This window comes from Haliotis rufescens, unplaced genomic scaffold (assembly GCF_023055435.1).
Source record: "Haliotis rufescens isolate VD_foot unplaced genomic scaffold, xgHalRufe1.0.p SCAF_61, whole genome shotgun sequence".
NCBI lineage: Eukaryota > Metazoa > Mollusca > Gastropoda > Lepetellida > Haliotidae > Haliotis > Haliotis rufescens.
In genome coordinates this window covers 2,107,349-2,127,264 of record NW_025964346.1, presented here as the reverse complement: position 1 = coordinate 2,127,264, position 19,916 = coordinate 2,107,349, and the positions used below count along the sequence as shown (strand labels likewise).

Sequence of the window (19,916 nt, the reverse complement as noted above, 5' to 3'; positions counted from 1 at the left end):
CAGAGTGTCTCTCTGGAATGTTTTATGAAAACTGAAAAAACCTATGAATAATCTGCAATGCAAACTAGTTGACGCAGTTAGAGTACTTCTCAGTTTCCGTGACAACTGACCCAAGCTTATATTGCCTTGTGAAACCTGCTTCTGCCATGTCTGCCCAAGAGAAAACACTAGATCATGGAGCTTAAAGGCTAAACCATCTGGTGGTCCCTAGAGGATGAACACCAGAAAACAAATCTGTTGTATTTTATATTTTCCTTGCTAATGTTCATTTCTTGCCCACAATGAAGTGAGACACTCGACACCACCGCTGTGTCAACTTGTGGAACTCTTCCGTCCTCAGCTCCTGGCTGTGTTAACTTGTGGAACTCTTCCGTCCTCAGCTCCTGGCTGTGTCAACTTGTGGAACTCTTCCGTCCTCAGCTCATGGCTGTGTCATCTCGTTGAACTCTCCCGTCCTCAGCTCATGGCGGCTAGAACTGGTTGCTTTAAAGGTGCTTGTGATAAAACCCTGACTGGTATTGTAGATCCACCCTGACTGGTATTGTAGACCCACCCTGACTGGTATTGTAAACCCACCCTGACTGGTATTGTAGATCCACCCTGACTGGTATTGTGGACCCACCCTGACTGGTATTGTAGACCCACCCTGACTGGTATTGTAGATCTACCCTGACTGGTATTGTAGATCCACTCTGACTGGTATTGTAGATCCACCCTGACTGGTATTGTAGACCCACCCTGACTGGTATTGTAGATCTACCCTGACTGGTATTGTAGATCCACCCTGACTGGTATTGTAGACCCACCCTGACTGGTATTGTAGATCCACCCTGACTGGTATTGTAGACCCACTCTGACTGGTATTGTAGATCCACTCTGACTGGTATTGTAGACCCACCCTGACTGGTATTGTAGATCTACCCTGACTGGTATTGTAGACCTACCCTGACTGGTATTGTAGATCTACCCTGACTGGTATTGTAGATCCACCCTGACTGGCATTGTAGATCTACCCTGACTGGTATTGTAGATCCACCCTGACTGGTATTGTAGATCTACCCTGACTGGTATTGTAGATCTACCCTGACTGGTATTGTAGATCCACCCTGACTGGTATTGTAGACCCACCCTGACTGGTATTGTAGATCCACCCTGACTGGTATTGTAGATCCACCCTGACTGGTATTGTAGACCCACTCTGACTGGTATTGTAGACCCACCCTGACTGGTATTGTAGATCTACCCTGACTGGTATTGTAGATCCACCCTGACTGGCATTGTAGATCTACCCTGACTGGTATTGTAGATCCACTCTGACTGGTATTGTAGATCCACCCTGACTGGTATTGTAGATCCACCCTGACTGGTATTGTAGACCTACCCTGACAGGTATTGTAGATCCACCCTGACTGGTATTGTAGACCTACCCTGACAGGTATTGTAGACCCACCCTGACTGGTATTGTAGATCTACCCTGAATTGTATCTTAGATCCATCCTGAATTATATTGGAGATCCACCTTGAATTGTCTTGTAGACCGACCTTGAATTGTATTGTCGACGCACCCTGAATGGTTGAGCCACCCTGAGTTGTATTGTGGACATTTACTAATTGTATTCTAGATTCACCCGGAATTAAATGGTAGAGAAATGTACTGTAGATCCAACCTGAAGACATACTTTCTAGATATTGACGACCAATCCGTGTGATTGGGAAACAAGCTGACGGAATGCGAGGACTGCAGTGTCTGTGGTGACGGAATGTGAAGACTGCAGTGTCTGTGGTGACGGAATGTGAGGACTGCAGTGTCTGTGGTGACGGAATGTGAGGACTGCAGTGTCTGTGGTGACGGAATGTGAGGACTGCAGTGTCTGTGGTGACGGAATGTGAGGACTGCAGTGTCTGTGGTGACGGAATGTGAGGACTGCAGTGTCTGTGGTGAAGGAATGTGAGGACTGCAGTGTCTGTGGTGACAGAATGTGAGGACTGCAGTGTCTGTGGTGACGGAATGTGAGGACTGCAGTGTCTGTGGTGACGGAATGTGAGGACTGCAGTGTCTGTGGTGACGGAATGTGAGGAGTGCAGTGTCTGTGGTGACGGAATGTGAGGACTGCAGTGTCTGTGGTGACGGAATGTGAGGACTGCAGTGTCTGTGGTGACGGAATGTGAGGACTGCAGTGTCTGTGGTGACAGATGTGAGGACTGCAGTGTCTGTGGTGACGGAATGTGAGGACTGCAGTGTCTGTGGTGACGGAATGTGAGGACTGCAGTGTCTGTGGTGACGGAATGTGAGGACTGCAGTGTCCGTGGTGACGGAATGTGAGGACTGCAGTGTCTGTGGTGACGGAATGTGAGGACTGCAGTGTCTGTGGTGACGGAATGTGAGGACTGCCGTGTCTGTGGTGACGGAATGTGAGGACTGCAGTGTCTGTGGTGACGGACAGTCGGTGGTGTAGAAGTCCCCGTCTGTGAAGCTGTCAAGACCACTTTGCTGAGTGGATCGGTGTTGTGGGTTTGAAAAGTAAATCTTTCTAGCTGAAACCTTCAGGTCTCTACAGAGATCATTGTTCTTAATGCAATGTGTGTGTTACAAGCAGGATATACTATTGTGTGGCTTGAAGACATCAGCTGAATGAATTGGGATCATTTACTTTAAGCTGTGAACACACAGAGTTGTAACACATCAATGACTGTGTGCAGTCCGAGCAGGCGAGTTATGGTGACAGTATCGCTGTCATGTCTAATCTCTACTTGAGTTGGCTTAGGAGGGTTCGCCGTGTCAATTACTGGAGTGGAGGACAGCAGGCACTCGTCCATGTGATCTGCGGTCCATGTGATCCGATGTTAATGTTAGGAGTCAGTGTCCCGAGTTCACGCCCTGCCAATATGAAGTTCTCATCACCGCCAGGTCTGTGGATCCTGTGATCATGTCTGAATATTCATTCCCACTACCAGCAGTGTGATTACCGTGGCAGGAGTTGCATGTTGTAGCAGGAGGGGTTGTCTTCACGGGCGTCACACGGGAACTGTTCTCAGACTTTTAATCCTCCATGTATGTGGGACAGCACAGCCAAGCTTCTGGAGATGATGCACAATAAACATGGCTTGTCCTGTAAGGTCAATGGGTGGAAGTAGCCTTTTGAGAAGTCAATTATCAATGTAACCATCTGACCAAGTATCGCCCCACATCAGCCAGTGTTAGATTTATGTCTAGACTGTTCCAACATGTGTTCCCTCTTGACCTGTCATGCAACATGTGTTCCCTCTTGACCTGTCCTGTACAGGTTACACACAACCAAATGTTTTCCCATTGACTTCTATAGTAACGTTATATTTTTTTTAAAAATAACTAAGCATTCAACAGCTATTACCTGTACGTGTGTGCACAGTTTGGCCTTAGAGCAGCAATAAAGAAATAAAAAATGACTAGCTTAGCCAGCTCCTTTTCTGAGTACAGGAAGTTTCACACCAAATGTCACCTACTTGAAAATAGCTGTGGTCACATTCAGCATAAGTCATCATGTTGAAAAAGACAGTACTAAATATAGAAAAACATGGTCGGTTTTAATAACTGGATGGATGTACATTTGAAAGACATAAAAATCTTACAGAATATCCTCCAATCACAGCCTGCAGAAATCTCTCGATCTGCACTGAAGGCTCCCTACGAAAACCGCACTGTCCAAACTGGTTCTGATTTGGTGTAGTAGAACCTGTAACATGTCATTGATGTCCCTCTGGTGTCAGTTTCTTCTATCTCAAGCAGCAGTGCCATTTGTGTCCTGTGTCTGTCTGTGTCTGTCTGTGTCTGTCTGTGTTGGTCTGTGTCAGTCTGTGTCAGTCTGTGTCAGTTTGTGTCTGTCTGTGTTGGTCTGTGTCAGTCTGTGTCTGTGTTGGTCTGTGTCAGTCTGTGTTGGTCTGTGTCTGTCTGCTGGTCTGTGTTGGTCTGTGTAGGTCTGTGTCTGTCTGTGTCTGTCTGTGTTGGTCTGTGTTGGTCTGTGTTGGTCTGTGTCAGTCTGTGTTGGTCTGTGTTGGTCTGTGTCTGTCTGCTGGTCTGTGTTGGTCTGTGTCAGTCTGTGTCTGTCTATGTCAGTCTGTGTCTGTCTGTGTTGGTCTGTGTCAGTCTGTGTCTGTCTGTGTTGGTCTGTGTCAGTCTGTGTTGGTCTGTGTCAGTCTGTGTTGGTCTGTGTCTGTCTGCTGGTCTGTGTCTGTCTGTGTTGGTCTGTGTCTGTCTGTGTTGGTCTGTGTCGGTCTGTGTCTGTCTGTGTCGGTCTGTGTTGGTCTGTGTCTGTGTTGGTCTGTCTCTGTGGTGGCAGCTGTCACTATTGGATTGTTCCCTGTGTTGGTCAGTAAGTCAAGGCTGGAAGCATGGGATGTCAGCCTGTGCCAGCAGGGGTTTCAGCTTATCAAGTATGTAAATCAGTGTAAGTAGCTGGGAGCTGAGGCAGGTATTATTTCCTCATATCCCATGGCGGAATTATGGTCTGTTTAGCTACTCAGTGATGCTGGGTTTCTCTGGGAGTCTATAACATGGTGGTACTCCCGCTGATTAAAGTCAACATAAATAATAGGGGGCCCCAATAGTCCACGTCTCCAGTTCCTTGGCACAATAACAATTGTCTCAGGAATCCAATATCACATGGATTACAGCACTTGGTGGAATTCTCTGCCTGGAGCAAATGCAGGACTGATTTTATTGTCTCTTTCCAAGAAGCTTATTCATTTGCACAATACATAGATTTGTCATTATGAGGTGTCCTCCCCCCCCGGCTCCCCCCCCCCAAGGCTCCCCCACCCCCAGCCCCAGGTGATTTGCCTTGCTTCTAGCATGTCTAGGGTTGATGAAGGGAGAAGACACAGCCATGTGGTCTGATGGTCTTCACTGATGCTGATTGAAGATGAAGATATATCTCCCATGGAAAAAACTTCTTGTAGCGCTCTTGCGATTTAAACTAGCACTTTTTGGTGTTTCTTTTTTATCAAATTGCTTTTTTGCTGTTGTTATGGATGTGTTCCTAGTAGCAAGTGTAAGTGAAGGAAATAATGATTGTAACCGGGCAGGCAGTGAGTGTCTGGCAGAGAGGGGACATCACAGTGATGGATGGCGACATCGCCCGGCATCACCACGTTCCTGGGATCTGCCAATCTGACTTAATCTGTCTGCTGCAAGCAAGCTGACACCGATAGGCACCGCCACACATTCACATAGGTTTCCTTGCCGATACTTCAGCAGGAATATCCGGAAAACTGATATATTAGTAATCATATACAACAAGCACTGTCAGTGAAAACTGGTTACTGTGGCCAGTTGGCTCTACAGTAACAGTGCACTTACGATGAAATGTTGATATGAATCTGTTAGATCAATCAGTTGAACATTGTATCAGTTGAACATGATATCAGTTAAATATTATATCAGTTTGGCAGTAGAGGGTTGGCATTGGGGGGTGTCGGTGTCGGGGGTGGGGTGGCAGTGTCGGGGGTGGGGTGGCAGTGTCGGGAGGTGCGGTAGGCGGTGTCAGGATGGTGGTATAATTTCTACCGCAACCCAAACGGTAACAAATTTTGTAAATTAATGACTTGTGATTGTACAGAAACTATTACAAATCTATCAATGTTCATTTATCATGCCATGGAGGAGGGTGCCAGAAAATGTATGAATTTGTATGACGCCCCACACATTGTACTATAGGCCTTTGGCCTCATAAGTACCATGAATAAAGATTCATTGATAGAGCCAACCAAAATCTCCCTGATAGAGCCAACCCCCAATCTCCCTGATAGAGCCAACCCCCAATCTTGATGATAAAGTTTTTGTGTTCTCTGTGGGTATTCTGGTTAAGAAAACCTCCCCAGCTCATAATATCAGTCACTGGATTACATGAGATTATCTACAGTCTGACATCACACAGTGGGAATATTGCAGAATGTGGATTTAAACACAAACCAGGGTTGTCCAGTTCCCACAAATGTACAAAATGGAAACAGTAAAAAGAATATGCACAATAATTAATTCATTGTACCAAATTCTTGACAGTGTCCTGTAATTAAAGTAATCATGAGATCTTACAGTACAGTACACCTCACCATTACTTTACAGTACAGGACACCTCACCATTACTTTACAGGACACCTCACCATTACTTAACAGTACAGGACACCTCACCATTACTTTACAGGACACCTCACCATTACTTTACAGGACACCTCACCATTACTTAACAGTACAGGACACCTCACCATTACTTTACAGTACAGGACACCTCACCATTACTTAACAGTACAGGACACCCCACCATTGCTTTACAGTACAGGACACCTCACCATTACTTTACAGGACACATCACCATTACTTAATAGTACATGACACCTCACCATTACTTTACAGGACACCTCACCATTACTTAACAGTACAGGACACCTCACCATTACTTTACAGGATACCTCACCATTACTTTACAGGACACCTCACTATTACTTTACAGTACAGGACACCTCACCATTACGTAACAGTGCTCCTGACCATTACTTTACAGGACACCTCACCATTACTTTACAGTACACCTCACCATTATGTAAGAGTGCACCTCACCATTACTTTACAGGACACCTCACCATTACTTTACAGGATACCTCACCATTATTTTACAGGACACCTCACCATTACTTTACAGGATACCTCACCATTAGTTTACAGGATACCTCACCATTACTTTACAGGACACCTCACCATTACTTTACAGGACACCTCACCATTAGTTTACAGGATACCTCACCATTACTTTACAGGACACCTCACCATTACTTTACAGGATACCTCACCATTACTTTACAGGACACCTCACCATTAGTTTACAGGATACCTCACCATTAGTTTACAGGACACCTCACCATCAGTTAACAGGACACCTCACCATTATTTTACAGGACACCTCACCATTACTGTACAGTACACCTCACCATTACTTCAGAGGGCACTCACGCTTCCTCTGAGGATCCTTGGACCCTCAGTTTTGTAAGTTGAGGTAAAGCCCTGGCAAACGTACAAACTTTTCCTTCAATATATTCACCATATCCTTTCTCTGATACATATGCATCTGACAAACACAAGTCACTACAGTGTGTCACTCTGTCTCCGTTCTGGTCTGGTGCATTCTGCTGATTTATGTCTGAAGTAATGGACTTTTAACCAGCAAGCCCCTTAGTGAATCTTCTGTGACATTTCTGTAGGCCGTTTGTTGCCATTGTGACCAGTGAGTGGCAAGCCTTGTAAAGCAGAAACACAGAGTAGCATAACGGTCAAATAATGTCCCTTTGATGTCGCCCCTACCTGGCCTTTCACTGCTGTAGACAACACTCGACGCGAGGGGAGGGGAGTTGTCACCCAAACATGGGTGTACAGAATGGTACAACGGGTGAATATCGAATATTGTTTGTTTCTTTGTTGTTTAACGCAGCACTCATCAATATGCCAGCAATATGACGGTGGTTTGTTGTTTAACGCAGCACTCATCAATATGCCAGCAATATGATGTTGGTTTGTTGTTTAACGCAGCACTCATCAATATGCCAGCAATATGACCTCGGTCTGTAAATAATCAAATCTGAACCCGACTAACCAGTGATTGACTTCATGAGCATCAATCCACACAATTTGAATCTGATGATATGCATCAATCAAGTCATGAGGAGGGTGACAGGATGAGGAGGGTGACAGGATGAGGAGGGTGACAGGAAGAGGATGGTGACAGGAAGAGGAGGGTGACAGGATGAGGAGGGTGACAGGATGAGGAGAGTGACAGGATGAGGAGGGTGACAGGAAGAGGAGGGTGACAAGATGAGGAGGGTGACAGGATGAGGAGGGTGACAGGAAGAGGAGGGTGACAGGATGAGGAGGGTGACAGGAAGAGGAGGGTGACAGGATGAGGAGGGTGACAGGATGAGGAGAGTGACAGGATGAGGAGGGAGGGTGACAGGAAGAGGAGGGTGACAAGATGAGGAGGGTGACAGGATGAGGAGGGTGACAGGAAGAGGAGGGTGACAGGAAGAGGAGGGTGACAGGATGAGGAGGGTGACAGGATGAGGAGAGTGACAGGATGAGGAGAGTGACAGGATGAGGAGGGTGACAAGATGAGGAGGGTGACAGGATGAGGAGGGTGACAGGAAGAGGAGGGTGACAGGAAGAGGAGGGTGACAGGATCAGGAGGGTGACAGGATGAGGAGAGTGACAGGATGAGGAGGGTGACAGGATGAGAAGGGGGACAGGAAGAGGAGAGTGACAGGATCAGGAGGGTGACAGGATGAGGAGAGTGACAGGATGAGGAGGGTGACAGGATGAGAAGGGGGACAGGAAGAGGAGGGTGACAGGAAGAGGAGGGTGACAGAATGAGGAGGGTGACGGGATGAGGAGGGTGACAGAATGAGGAGGGTGACGGGATGAGGAGGGTGATGGGATGAGGAGGGTGACAGGGTGAGGAGGTTGACAGGATGAGGAGGGTGACAGGATGAGGAGGGTGACAGAATGAGGAGGGTGACAGGATCAGGAGAGTGACAGGAAGAGGAGGGTGACAGGATCAGGAGGGTGACAGGATGAGGAGAGTGACAGGATGAGGAGGGAGGGTGACAGGAAGAGGAGGGTGACAAGATGAGGAGGGTGACAGGATGAGGAGGGTGACAGGAAGAGGAGGGTGACAGGAAGAGGAGGGTGACAGGATGAGGAGGGTGACAGGATGAGGAGAGTGACAGGATGAGGAGGGTGACAGGATGAGAAGGGGGACAGGAAGAGGAGGGTGACAGGAAGAGGAGGGTGACAGAATGAGGAGGGTGACGGGATGAGGAGGGTGACAGAATGAGGAGGGTGACGGGATGAGGAGGGTGATGGGATGAGGAGGGTGACAGGGTGAGGAGGTTGACAGGATGAGGAGGGTGACAGGATGAGGAGGGTGACAGAATGAGGAGGGTGACAGGATCAGGAGAGTGACAGGAAGAGGAGGGTGACAGGATCAGGAGGGTGACAGGATGAGGAGAGTGACAGGATGAGGAGGGAGGGTGACAGGAAGAGGAGGGTGACAAGATGAGGAGGGTGACAGGATGAGGAGGGTGACAGGAAGAGGAGGGTGACAGGAAGAGGAGGGTGACAGGATGAGGAGGGTGACAGGATGAGGAGAGTGACAGGATGAGGAGAGTGACAGGATGAGGAGGGTGACAAGATGAGGAGGGTGACAGGATGAGGAGGGTGACAGGAAGAGGAGGGTGACAGGATCAGGAGGGTGACAGGATGAGGAGAGTGACAGGATGAGGAGGGTGACAGGATGAGAAGGGGGACAGGAAGAGGAGAGTGACAGGATGAGGAGGGTGACAGAATGAGGAGGGTGACGGGATGAGGAGGGTGACAGAATGAGGAGGGTGACGGGATGAGGAGGGTGATGGGATGAGGAGGGTGACAGGGTGAGGAGGTTGACAGGATGAGGAGGGTGACAGGATGAGGAGGGTGACAGAATGAGGAGGGTGACAGGATCAGGAGAGTGACAGGAAGAGGAGGGTGACAGGATGAGGAGGGTGACAGGATGAGGAGGGTGACAGGATGAGGAGGGTGACAGAATGAGGAGGGTGACAGGATCAGGAGAGTGACAGGAAGAGGAGGGTGACAGGATGAGGAGAGTGACAGGATGAGGAGGGAGGGTGACAGGAAGAGGAGGGTGACAAGATGAGGAGGGTGACAGGATGAGGAGGGTGACAGGAAGAGGAGGGTGACAGGATGAGGAGGGTGACAGGATGAGGAGAGTGACAGGATGAGGAGAGTGACAGGATGAGGAGGGTGACAAGATGAGGAGGGTGACAGGATGAGGAGGGTGACAGGAAGAGGAGGGTGACAGGAAGAGGAGGGTGACAGGATCAGGAGGGTGACAGGATGAGGAGAGTGACAGGATGAGGAGGGTGACAGGATGAGAAGGGGGACAGGAAGAGGAGGGTGACAGGATCAGGAGGGTGACAGGATGAGGAGAGTGACAGGATGAGGAGGGTGACAGGATGAGAAGGGGGACAGGAAGAGGAGGGTGACAGGAAGAGGAGGGTGACAGAATGAGGAGGGTGACGGGATGAGGAGGGTGACAGAATGAGGAGGGTGACGGGATGAGGAGGGTGATGGGATGAGGAGGGTGACAGGGTGAGGAGGTTGACAGGATGAGGAGGGTGACAGGATGAGGAGGGTGACAGAATGAGGAGGGTGACAGGATCAGGAGAGTGACAGGAAGAGGAGGGTGACAGGATCAGGAGGGTGACAGGATGAGGAGAGTGACAGGATGAGGAGGGAGGGTGACAGGAAGAGGAGGGTGACAAGAGTGACAGGATGAGGAGGGTGACAGGAAGAGGAGGGTGACAGAATGAGGAGGGTGACGGGATGAGGAGGGTGACAGAATGAGGAGGGTGACGGGATGAGGAGGGTGATGGGATGAGGAGGGTGACAGGGTGAGGAGGTTGACAGGATGAGGAGGGTGACAGGATGAGGAGGGTGACAGAATGAGGAGGGTGACAGGATCAGGAGAGTGACAGGAAGAGGAGGGTGACAGGATGAGGAGGGTGACAGGATGAGGAGGGTGACAGGATGAGGAGGGTGACAGAATGAGGAGGGTGACAGGATCAGGAGAGTGACAGGAAGAGGAGGGTGACAGGATGAGGAGGGTGACAGGGTGAGGAGGGTGAGGAGGGTGACAGGATCAGGAGAGTGACAGGATGAGGAGGGTGACAGGATGAGGAGGGTGACAGGATGAGGAGGGTGACAGGGTGAGGAGGGTGATGGGATGAGGATAGTGACGGGGTGATTGGATGAGGAGGGTGACGGGGTGATGGCTTGATGGCTTGCGGAAGTGGTCGAGGGACAGCGCAATGGTTCTAAAATGTATTTGCAATGTTGAAAAATCAAAGAAAAATGCCTTTGTCCAGTGCACTTATGATCAATTAGTATTTCACAAAACATTGGTGGTCTCAATTAGATTTGAAATATGTTTTATCTGACTTTATTTTGTTATTCTAAATATCTCCTTGTCACAACCACTGAAATTAGTCTTTTTTAACTAAAAGAAGTAACTTCATGATATCCCTTGGGGCTGTTATTCCCGAGGAAACCATGGACACCAATGTAATTGAAATGTCTGCTGCTTTAGTGATGGGCTTTGCTCTTGTTTGAATCAGACAAATTCCTCCTCACTTTTTAAGGATGCATTGACATGTCCCTCCAGACTTCAAGAGCATGTATTCCAGAAATGTTATTGGGTAGAAAAAATCTCAGCCAAAGGTGTTTGAGCAGAAGCTGTCTTGGGTTGGTAAGGCAGATCAATACCTGTAACGATTCACAGAGGCGCTAGTGGAGGGAAGATAGAACAGGTACTGGGATGTCAGGGAAGTGATGGGGAAAGTTGTTCCTTCTTGGTCGTGATTACCTCCAAGTTGATGTCTTGCACGCAGTCGAAACTATACATGTCCTTGTTGTGGAAGTAGGTTGTCATGGAAATGGTATGTGTTTGTAGAGAGGTGGTTGAAGTGAGGTGGTTGAAGCGAGGTGGTTGAAGCGAAGTGGTTGTAGACAGGTGGTTGTTGAGAGGTGGTTGTTGAGAGGTGGTTGTAGTGAGTTGGTTGTAGTGAGTTGGTTGTCGAGAGTTGGTTGTGACAGGTGGTTGAAGACAGGTGGGTGTAGCGAGGTGGTTGTAGTGAGGTGGTTGTTGAGAGTTGGTTGTAGAGAGGTGGTTGTTGAGAGTTGGTTATAGAGAGGTGGTTGAAGCGAGGTGGTTGTAGACAGGTGGTTGTAGAGAGGTGGTTGTTGAGAGTTGGTAATAGAGAGGTGGTTGAAGCGATGTGGTTGAAAAAAGGTGGTTGTGACAGGTGATTGTAGACAGGTGGTTGTAGCGAGGTGGTTGAAGACAGGTGGTTGAAGACAGGTGGTTGTAGCGAGGTGGTTGAAGACAGGTGGTTGTAGCGAGGTGGTTGAAGACAGGTGGTTGTAGCGAGGTGGTTGAAGACAGGTGGTTGTAGCGAGGTGGTTGTTGAGAGTTGGTTATAGAGAGGTGGTTGAAGCGATGTGGTTGAAAAAAGGTGGTTGTGACAGGTGATTGTAGACAGGTGATTGAAGACAGGTGGTTGTAGGGTGGTGGTTGTGAAGAGGTGATTGTCAAGAGTTGGGTGACGGGTTGTTGTAGAGAGGTTGTTGTAGAGAGGTGGTTGTAGAGAGGTGGTTGTAGAGAGTTGGTTGTTGAGAGTTGGCTGTAGAGAGTTGGTTGTAGAGAGGTGGTTGTCGAGAGTTGGTTGTCGAGAGTTGGTTGTCGAGAGTTGGTTGTAGAGAGGTGGTTGAAGCAAGGTGGTTGTAGAGAGTTGGTTGTAGAGAGGTGGTTGCAGAAAGATGGTTGTGACAGGTGGTTATCGAGTGAGGGTTGTGACATGTGGTTGTAGCGAGGTGGTTGTTGAGAGATGGTTGTGGAGAGGTGGTTGTGGAGAGGTGGTTGTTGAGAGTTGGGTGACGGGTGGTTGCAGAGAGGTGGTGTGGAGAGTTGGTTGTGACAGGTGGTTGTGACAGGTGGTTGTAGAGAGGTGGTTGTAGACAGGTGGTTATTAAGAGATGGTTGTGAGAGGTTGTCGTCGAGAGGTGATTTACAAGAGTTGGTTGTAGACAGGTGGTTATTAAGAGGTGGTTGTGAGAGGTTGTCGTCGAGAGGTGATTTACAAGAGTTGGTTGTAGACAGGTGGTTATTAAGAGGTGGTTGTGAGAGGTTGTCGTCGAGAGGTGATTTACAAGAGTTGGTTGTAGACAGGTGGTTATTAAGAGGTGGTTGTGACAGGTGGTTGTGACAGGTGGTTGTAGAGAGGTGGTTGTAGACAGGTGGTTATTGAGAGGTGGTTGTGAGAGGTTGTCGTCGAGAGGTGATTTTCAAGAGGTGGTTGTAGACAGGTGGTTATTGAGAGGTGGTTGTGAGAGGTTGTCGTCGAGAGGTGATTTTCAAGAGGTGGTTGTAGACAGGGGGATGAGCAGACAGTTTGTGGATGTTCCAGGCAATTATGGCTCTAATGATGGTTTATTGTATTGAGTGACATTTAATAGTCAGATTTGGTGTGATATTACTGGTTGTCAAATGGCAATTAGTCTGTCCTGGTGAGACACTAAGCCGGGAGAGTCTTAGTCCTGAATACTCCACTGCCATCAAGCCAAGGCAGCGTGCAGACCAAGGAGGAGATTTTATCACTTAGCTCTAATTTCAGCTTTATCATTGTGTACAGACACTTGAAGCATATTATTGTCTGTGTTTAAGTGGAAAAGGCTTTTATTATAGAAGTTGTACTGGTCCTATAAACTGCCACCAGACACCTTGATGCCAAGTTTATGTCCCTAGGGAGCATCTTAATCGTCCATTTGTCGCACGTCTCAAAACGTGGCTGCTGATATATTCCTGCACAATACAGTGCACAGTGTCAGACACAGTGTCAGTGGCAGAGTGGCAGAGTGGCAAACAGCAGTGCCACATGGAAGAGTGTCACATAGAGTGTCACATAGTAGAGTGTCACAGAGTAGAGTGTCACAGAGTAGAGTGTCACAGTAGTGTCACATACTAGAATGTCACACAGCAGAGTGTCACATTGTAGAATGTCACACAGCAGAGAGTCACATTGTAGAATGTCACACAACACAGTGTCACATTGTAGAGTGTCACATAGTAGAGTGTCACAGAGTAGAGTGTCACAGTAGTGTCACATACTAGAATGTCACACAGCAGAGTGTCACATACTAGAATGTCACACAGCAGAGTGTCACATTGTAGAATGTCACACAGCAGAGAGTCACATTGTAGAATGTCACACAACACAGTGTCACATTGTAGAGTGTCACATAGCAGAGTGTCACATTGAAGAGTCACACAGCAGAGAGTCACATTGTAGTGTCACACAGCAGTGTCACATTGTAGGGTGTCACACAGCAGTGTCACATTGTAGAGCGTCACACAGAAGTGTCACATTGTAGAATGTCACACAGCACAGTGTCACATAGTAGAGTGTCACACAGCAGAGTGTCACATTGTAGAATGTCACAGAGCAGAGGGTCACATTGTAGAGGGTCACACAGCACAGTGTCACATAGTAGAGTGTCACACAGCAGAGAGTCACATTGTAGAATGTCACATAGCAGAGCGTCTCATTGAAGGGTGTCACACAGCAGTGTGTCACATTGTAGAGTGCCACATTGTAGAGCGTCACACAGCAGAGAGTCACATTGTAGAGTGTCACACAGCAGAGTGTCACATTGTAGAATGTCACACAGCAGAGTGTCACATTGTAGAATGTCACACAGCAGAGAGTCACATTGTAGAATGTCACACAACACAGTGTCACATTGTAGAGTGTCACATAGCAGAGTGTCACATTGAAGAGTCACACAGCAGAGAGTCACATTGTAGTGTCACACAGCAGTGTCACATTGTAGGGTGTCACACAGCAGTGTCACATTGTAGAGCGTCACACAGAAGTGTCACATTGTAGAGTGTCACACAGCACAGTGTCACATAGTAGAGTGTCACACAGCAGAGTGTCACATTGTAGAATGTCACAGAGCAGAGGGTCACATTGTAGAGGGTCACACAGCACAGTGTCACATAGTAGAGTGTCACACAGCAGAGTGTCACATTGTAGAATGTCACATAGCAGAGCGTCTCATTGAAGGGTGTCACACAGCAGTGTGTCACATTGTAGAGTGCCACATTGTAGAGCGTCACACAGCAGAGAGTCACATTGTAGAGTGTCACACAGCAGAGTGTCACATTGTAGAATGTCACATAGCAGAGCGTCACATTGTAGAATGACACACAGCAGAGTGTCACATTGTAGAGTGTCACACAGCAGAGTGTTACATTGTAGTAACAGGACAGTGATTGTTGCAGGTGATGGTTGTGTGTAACAGGACAGTGATTGTTGCAGGTGATGGTTGTGTGTAACAGGACAGTGATTGTTGCAGGTGATGGTTGTGTGTAACAGGACAGTGATTGTTGCAGGTGATGGTTGTGTGTAACAGGACAGTGATTGTTGCAGGTGATGGTTGTGTGTAACAGGACAGTGATTGTTGCAGGTGATGGTTGTGTGTAACAGGACAGTGATTGTTGCAGGTGATGGTTGTGTGTAGCAGGACAATGATTGTTGCAGGTGATGGTTGTGTGTAGCAGGACAGTGATTGTTGCAGGTGATGGTTGTGTGTAACAGGACAGTGATTGTTGCAGGTGATGGTTGTGTGTAACAGGACAGTGATTGTTGCAGGTGATGGTTGTGTGTAACAGGACAGTGATTGTTGCAGGTGATGGTTGTGTGTAACAGGACAGTGATTGTTGCAGGTGATGGTTGTGTGTAACAGGACAGTGATTGTTGCAGGTGATGGTTGTGTGTAACAGGACAATGATTGTTGCAGGTGATGGTTGTGTGTAACAGGACAGTGATTGTTGCAGGTGATGGTTATGTGTAACAGGACAGTGATTGTTGCAGGTGATGGTTGTGTGTAACAGGACAGTGATTGTTGCAGGTGATGGTTGTGTGTAACAGGACAGTGATTGTTGCAGGTGATGGTTGTGTGTAACAGGACAGTGATTGTTGCAGGTGATGGTTGTGTGTAACAGGACAGTGATTGTTGCAGGTGATGGTTGTGTGTAGCAGGACAATGATTGTTGCAGGTGATGGTTGTGTGTAGCAGGACAGTGATTGTTGCAGGTGATGGTTGTGTGTAACAGGACAGTGATTGTTGCAGGTGATGGTTGTGTGTAACAGGACAGTGATTGTTGCAGGTGATGGTTGTGTGTAACAGGACAGTGATTGTTGCAGGTGATGGTTGTGTGTAGCAGGACAGTGATTGTTGCAGGTGATGGTTGTGTGTAGCAGGACAGTGATTGTTGCAGGTGATGGTTGTGTGTAACAGGACAGTGATTGTTGCAGGTGATGGTTGTGTGTAACAGGACAGTGATTGTTGCAGGTGATGGTTGTGTGTAACAGGACAGTGATTGTTGCAGGTGATGGTTGTGTGTAACAGGACAATGATTGTTGCAGGTGATGGTTGTCTTTCAAGAAGATGCAGAGGATGAAGCAAGGGTGTCCTTTCGTCTCCAGACCCCCAGACTCCAGGACCAAGTGGTGCTTTCACACACTGTGACCTCTCTGAAGGACCAGGTCAACATCAAACTATACATTGTATGTATGTTTTAGCAGTGAGGTGAGGTGGAGGGGAAGTTGGCATGGTGAGGTGAGGTGAGGTGAGATGGCGATGGGGTCAGCAAGTGGGATAGGCTTAGGTGGCTTACTTTCTTACATTGTCACTTACATTGTCTCTTACATTGTCTCTTACATTGTGGCTTACATTGTGGCTTACATTTTCTCTTACATTGTGGCTTACATTGTGGCTTACATTGTCACTTACATTGTCACTTACATTTTCTCTTACATTGTGGCTTACATTGTCACTTACATTGTCACTTACATTTTCTCTTACATTGTGGCTTACATTGTGGCTTACATTGTCACTTACATTTTCTCTTACATTGTGGCTTACATTGCCACTTACATTGCCACTTACATTGTCACTTACATTTTCTCTTACATTGTGGCTTACATTGTGGCTTACATTTTCTCTTACATTGTGGCTTTATTGTCACTTACATTGTCACTTACATTTTCTCTTACATTGTGGCTTACATTGTGGCTTACTTTGTGGCTTACATTGTCTCTTACATTTTCTCTTTCATTGTGGCTTATACTGTGACTTACATTGTGGCTTACATTGTGACTTACATTGTGGCTTACATTGTGACTTACATTGTGATATACATTGTGACTTACATTGTCTCTTACATTGTGGCTTACATTGTGACTTACATTGTGGCTTACATTGTGACTTACATTTTCTCTTACATTGTGGCTTACATTGTGGCTTACATTTTGGCTTACATTGTGGCTTACATTGTGGCTCACTTAGTGGCTTACTTTGAGCCTTACATTGTGGCTTACATTGTGTTTTACATTGTGGCTTACATTGTCATTTACATTGTCACTTACATAGTCACTTACATTGTCACTTACATAGTCACTTACATTGTCACTTACATTGTGGCTTACATTGTCACTTACATTGTCTTTTACGTTGTTACCAACATTGTCACTTTCATCGTCTCTTACAATTTCACTTACATTGTGACTAACATTGTTGGTTACATTGTCACTTACATTGTCACTTACATTGTCACTTACATAGTCACTTACATAGTCACTTACATTGTCACTTACATTGTCCCTTACATTGTCCCTTACATAGTCACTTACATAGTCACTTACATTGTCACTTACATTGTGGCTTACATTGTCACTTACATTGTCTTTTACGTTGTTACCAACATTGTCACTTTCATCGTCTCTTACAATTTCACTTACATTGTGACTAACATTGTTGGTTACATTGTTACTTACATTGTCACTTACATTGTCGCTGACACTGTTACTTTGTCACTGACACTGTTACTTTGTCGCTGACATTGTTACATTCTCGCTGACATTGTTACATTGTTGCTGACACTGTTACTTTGTTGCTGACATTGTTACTTTGTTGCTTACATTGTTACTTAATCGCTGACACTGTTACTTTGTCGCTGACACTATTACTTTGTAGCTGACATTGTTACATTGTCGCTGACACTTTTACTTTGTCGCTGACACTGTTAATTTGTTGCTGACATTGTTACATTGTCGCTGACACTGTTACTTATGTTGTAACTTTCATTGCCACTTATATCATCCATCCCCAAGTGTTGATTGCTCTTGCACTGGATGAGGGAACAGGAGAAAGTTTAGGGTTAATTGAATTAGAAGAGAACCACATTAAATTTACAAGTAACTGGATTAGAGAAGTGGAGGAAGTTTAGAATTAACTGGATTAGAGAGGCAGATTAAGTTAGGGCTAGCTGTGTTACAGAAAAGGAGAAAATTAAGGGTAAGCTGGAATAAAGAATCTATTTGAGGCACTTCATAGACGCTTTGTGATGAAACATATTCCAGGAGCTTAAAGTTTTCAATTCTTGTCAATATTGTGAAAGTTTTGCTGTAAAAAAGTTTTATATCACATAATACTCCTTCATTTATAGCTGTTAGCTATCACTTGTCCAAACTTCTTGTAAATGAGAATGCTCAAACCTCATATTGCTGAGAAAAAAATCATTTATTTTTTCCCATGCTTGAAGTGTTGTTAGCAGAAGGGAGATAACTCTTGATGTCCTAGCTTCACTCACTTGCACAAGGAAACCAACACTGCTTGATTTACCTCAACAGATGAGTAGTTTACAATTGCGCCATTGAAAGTTATTATTACTGTGTCAAAACATTTAATATACTCTAGGTCTGTAAACTCTGCATCACAACAATTGGTCCATTGTACTGGCACCACATCTTCAGGGGATCACTGTGCGACATTGTTCTGCTGGGGGATGCACAGTGCATGTGCTGCTGCTTGTGTTTATGCACCCGTCACACTGTGCAGAATGGTTTCAATGAGTGTTTGTTTGAGGCAGGGTATAAATGTGTTTATCACCTTCTGTGGGAGATACACCAGATGTTAGCCCACTAACAATCACTGGAGTCTGAGGCACCATGTCAGCCAACCACACATTTACATCTTACCATGAATGTCTGACCAACTAGACACCTCCTTTGCTCAAATCAGTTTCACATTGCCATACTGCTACAGCGGATGTCTGCAGGGTCTATGGGTGATGCTGTATCTAGGGTCTACAGGGGATGTCTGCAGGGTCTATGGGTGATGCTGTATCTAGGGTCTACAGGGGATGTCTGCAGGGTCTATGGGTGATGCTGTATCTAGGGTCTACAGGGGATGTCTGCAGGGTCTATGGGTGATGCTGTATCTAGGGTATACAGGGGATGTCTGCAGGGTCTATGGGTGATGCTGTATCTAGGGTCTAGAGGGGATGTCTGCAGGGTCTATGGGTGATGCTGTATCTAGGGTCTACAGGGGATGTCTGCAGGGTCTATGGGTGATGCTGTATCTAGGGTCTACAGGGGATGTCTGCAGGGTCTATGGGTGATGCTGTATCTAGGGTCTACAGGGGATGTCTGCAGGGTCTATGGGTGATGCTGTATCTAGGGTCTACAGGGGATGTTGTATATAGAGAGTCTACAGGGGATGTTGTATATAGAGGGTCTACAGGGGATGTCTGCAGGGTCTATGGATGATTCTGTATCTAGGTTCTACAGGGGATGTTGTATATAGAGGGTCTACAGGGAATGTTGTATATAGAGGGTCTACAGGGGATGTTGTATATAGGGGGTCTACAGGGGATGTTGTATATAGAGGATCTACAGGGGATGTTGTATATAGTGGGTCTACAGGGGATGTTGTATATAGGGGATCTACAGGGGATGTTGTATATAGAGGGTCTACAGGGAATGTTGTATATAGGGGATCTACAGGGGATGTTGTATATAGAGGATCTACAGGGGATGTTGTATATAGGGGATCTACAGGGGATGTTGTATATAGAGGGTCTACAGGGGTTGTTGTATATAGAGGGTCTACAGGGGTTGTTGTATATAGAGGGTCTACAGGGGTTGTTGTATATAGGGGATCTACAGGGGATGTTGTATATAGAGGGTCTACAGGGGATGTTGTATATAGAGGGTCTACAGGGGATGTTGTATATAGAGGGTCTACAGGGGATGTTGTATATAGAGGGTCTACAGGGGATGTTGTATATAGAGGGTCTACAGGGGATGTTGTATATAGAGGGTCTACAGGGGATGTTGTATATAGAGGGTCTACAGGGGTTGTTGTATATAGAGGGTCTACAGGGGATGTTGTTTACAGGGGGTCTACAGGGGATGTTGTATATAGAGGGTCTACAGGG

General features: G+C 46.6%; 2 protein-coding genes across 4 annotated transcripts in view; one reads left to right on the top strand and one right to left on the bottom strand.

Moving 5' to 3' along the window:
- LOC124118669 overlaps positions 1 to 19,916 on the top strand; it is a 289,157-nt gene that overhangs the window by 2,356 nt on the left and 266,885 nt on the right. For both annotated transcript variants that reach the window (XM_048386865.1, XM_048386864.1), the window contains exon 2: positions 16,063 to 16,203. In XM_048386865.1, the coding sequence (XP_048242822.1) occupies positions 16,063 to 16,203 (141 nt within the window). The remainder of the gene's footprint in view (positions 1 to 16,062; positions 16,204 to 19,916) is intronic.
- The window catches only part of LOC124118662, a 199,678-nt gene that overhangs the window by 103,858 nt on the left and 75,904 nt on the right, over positions 1 to 19,916 (bottom strand). The window lies entirely within an intron of this gene.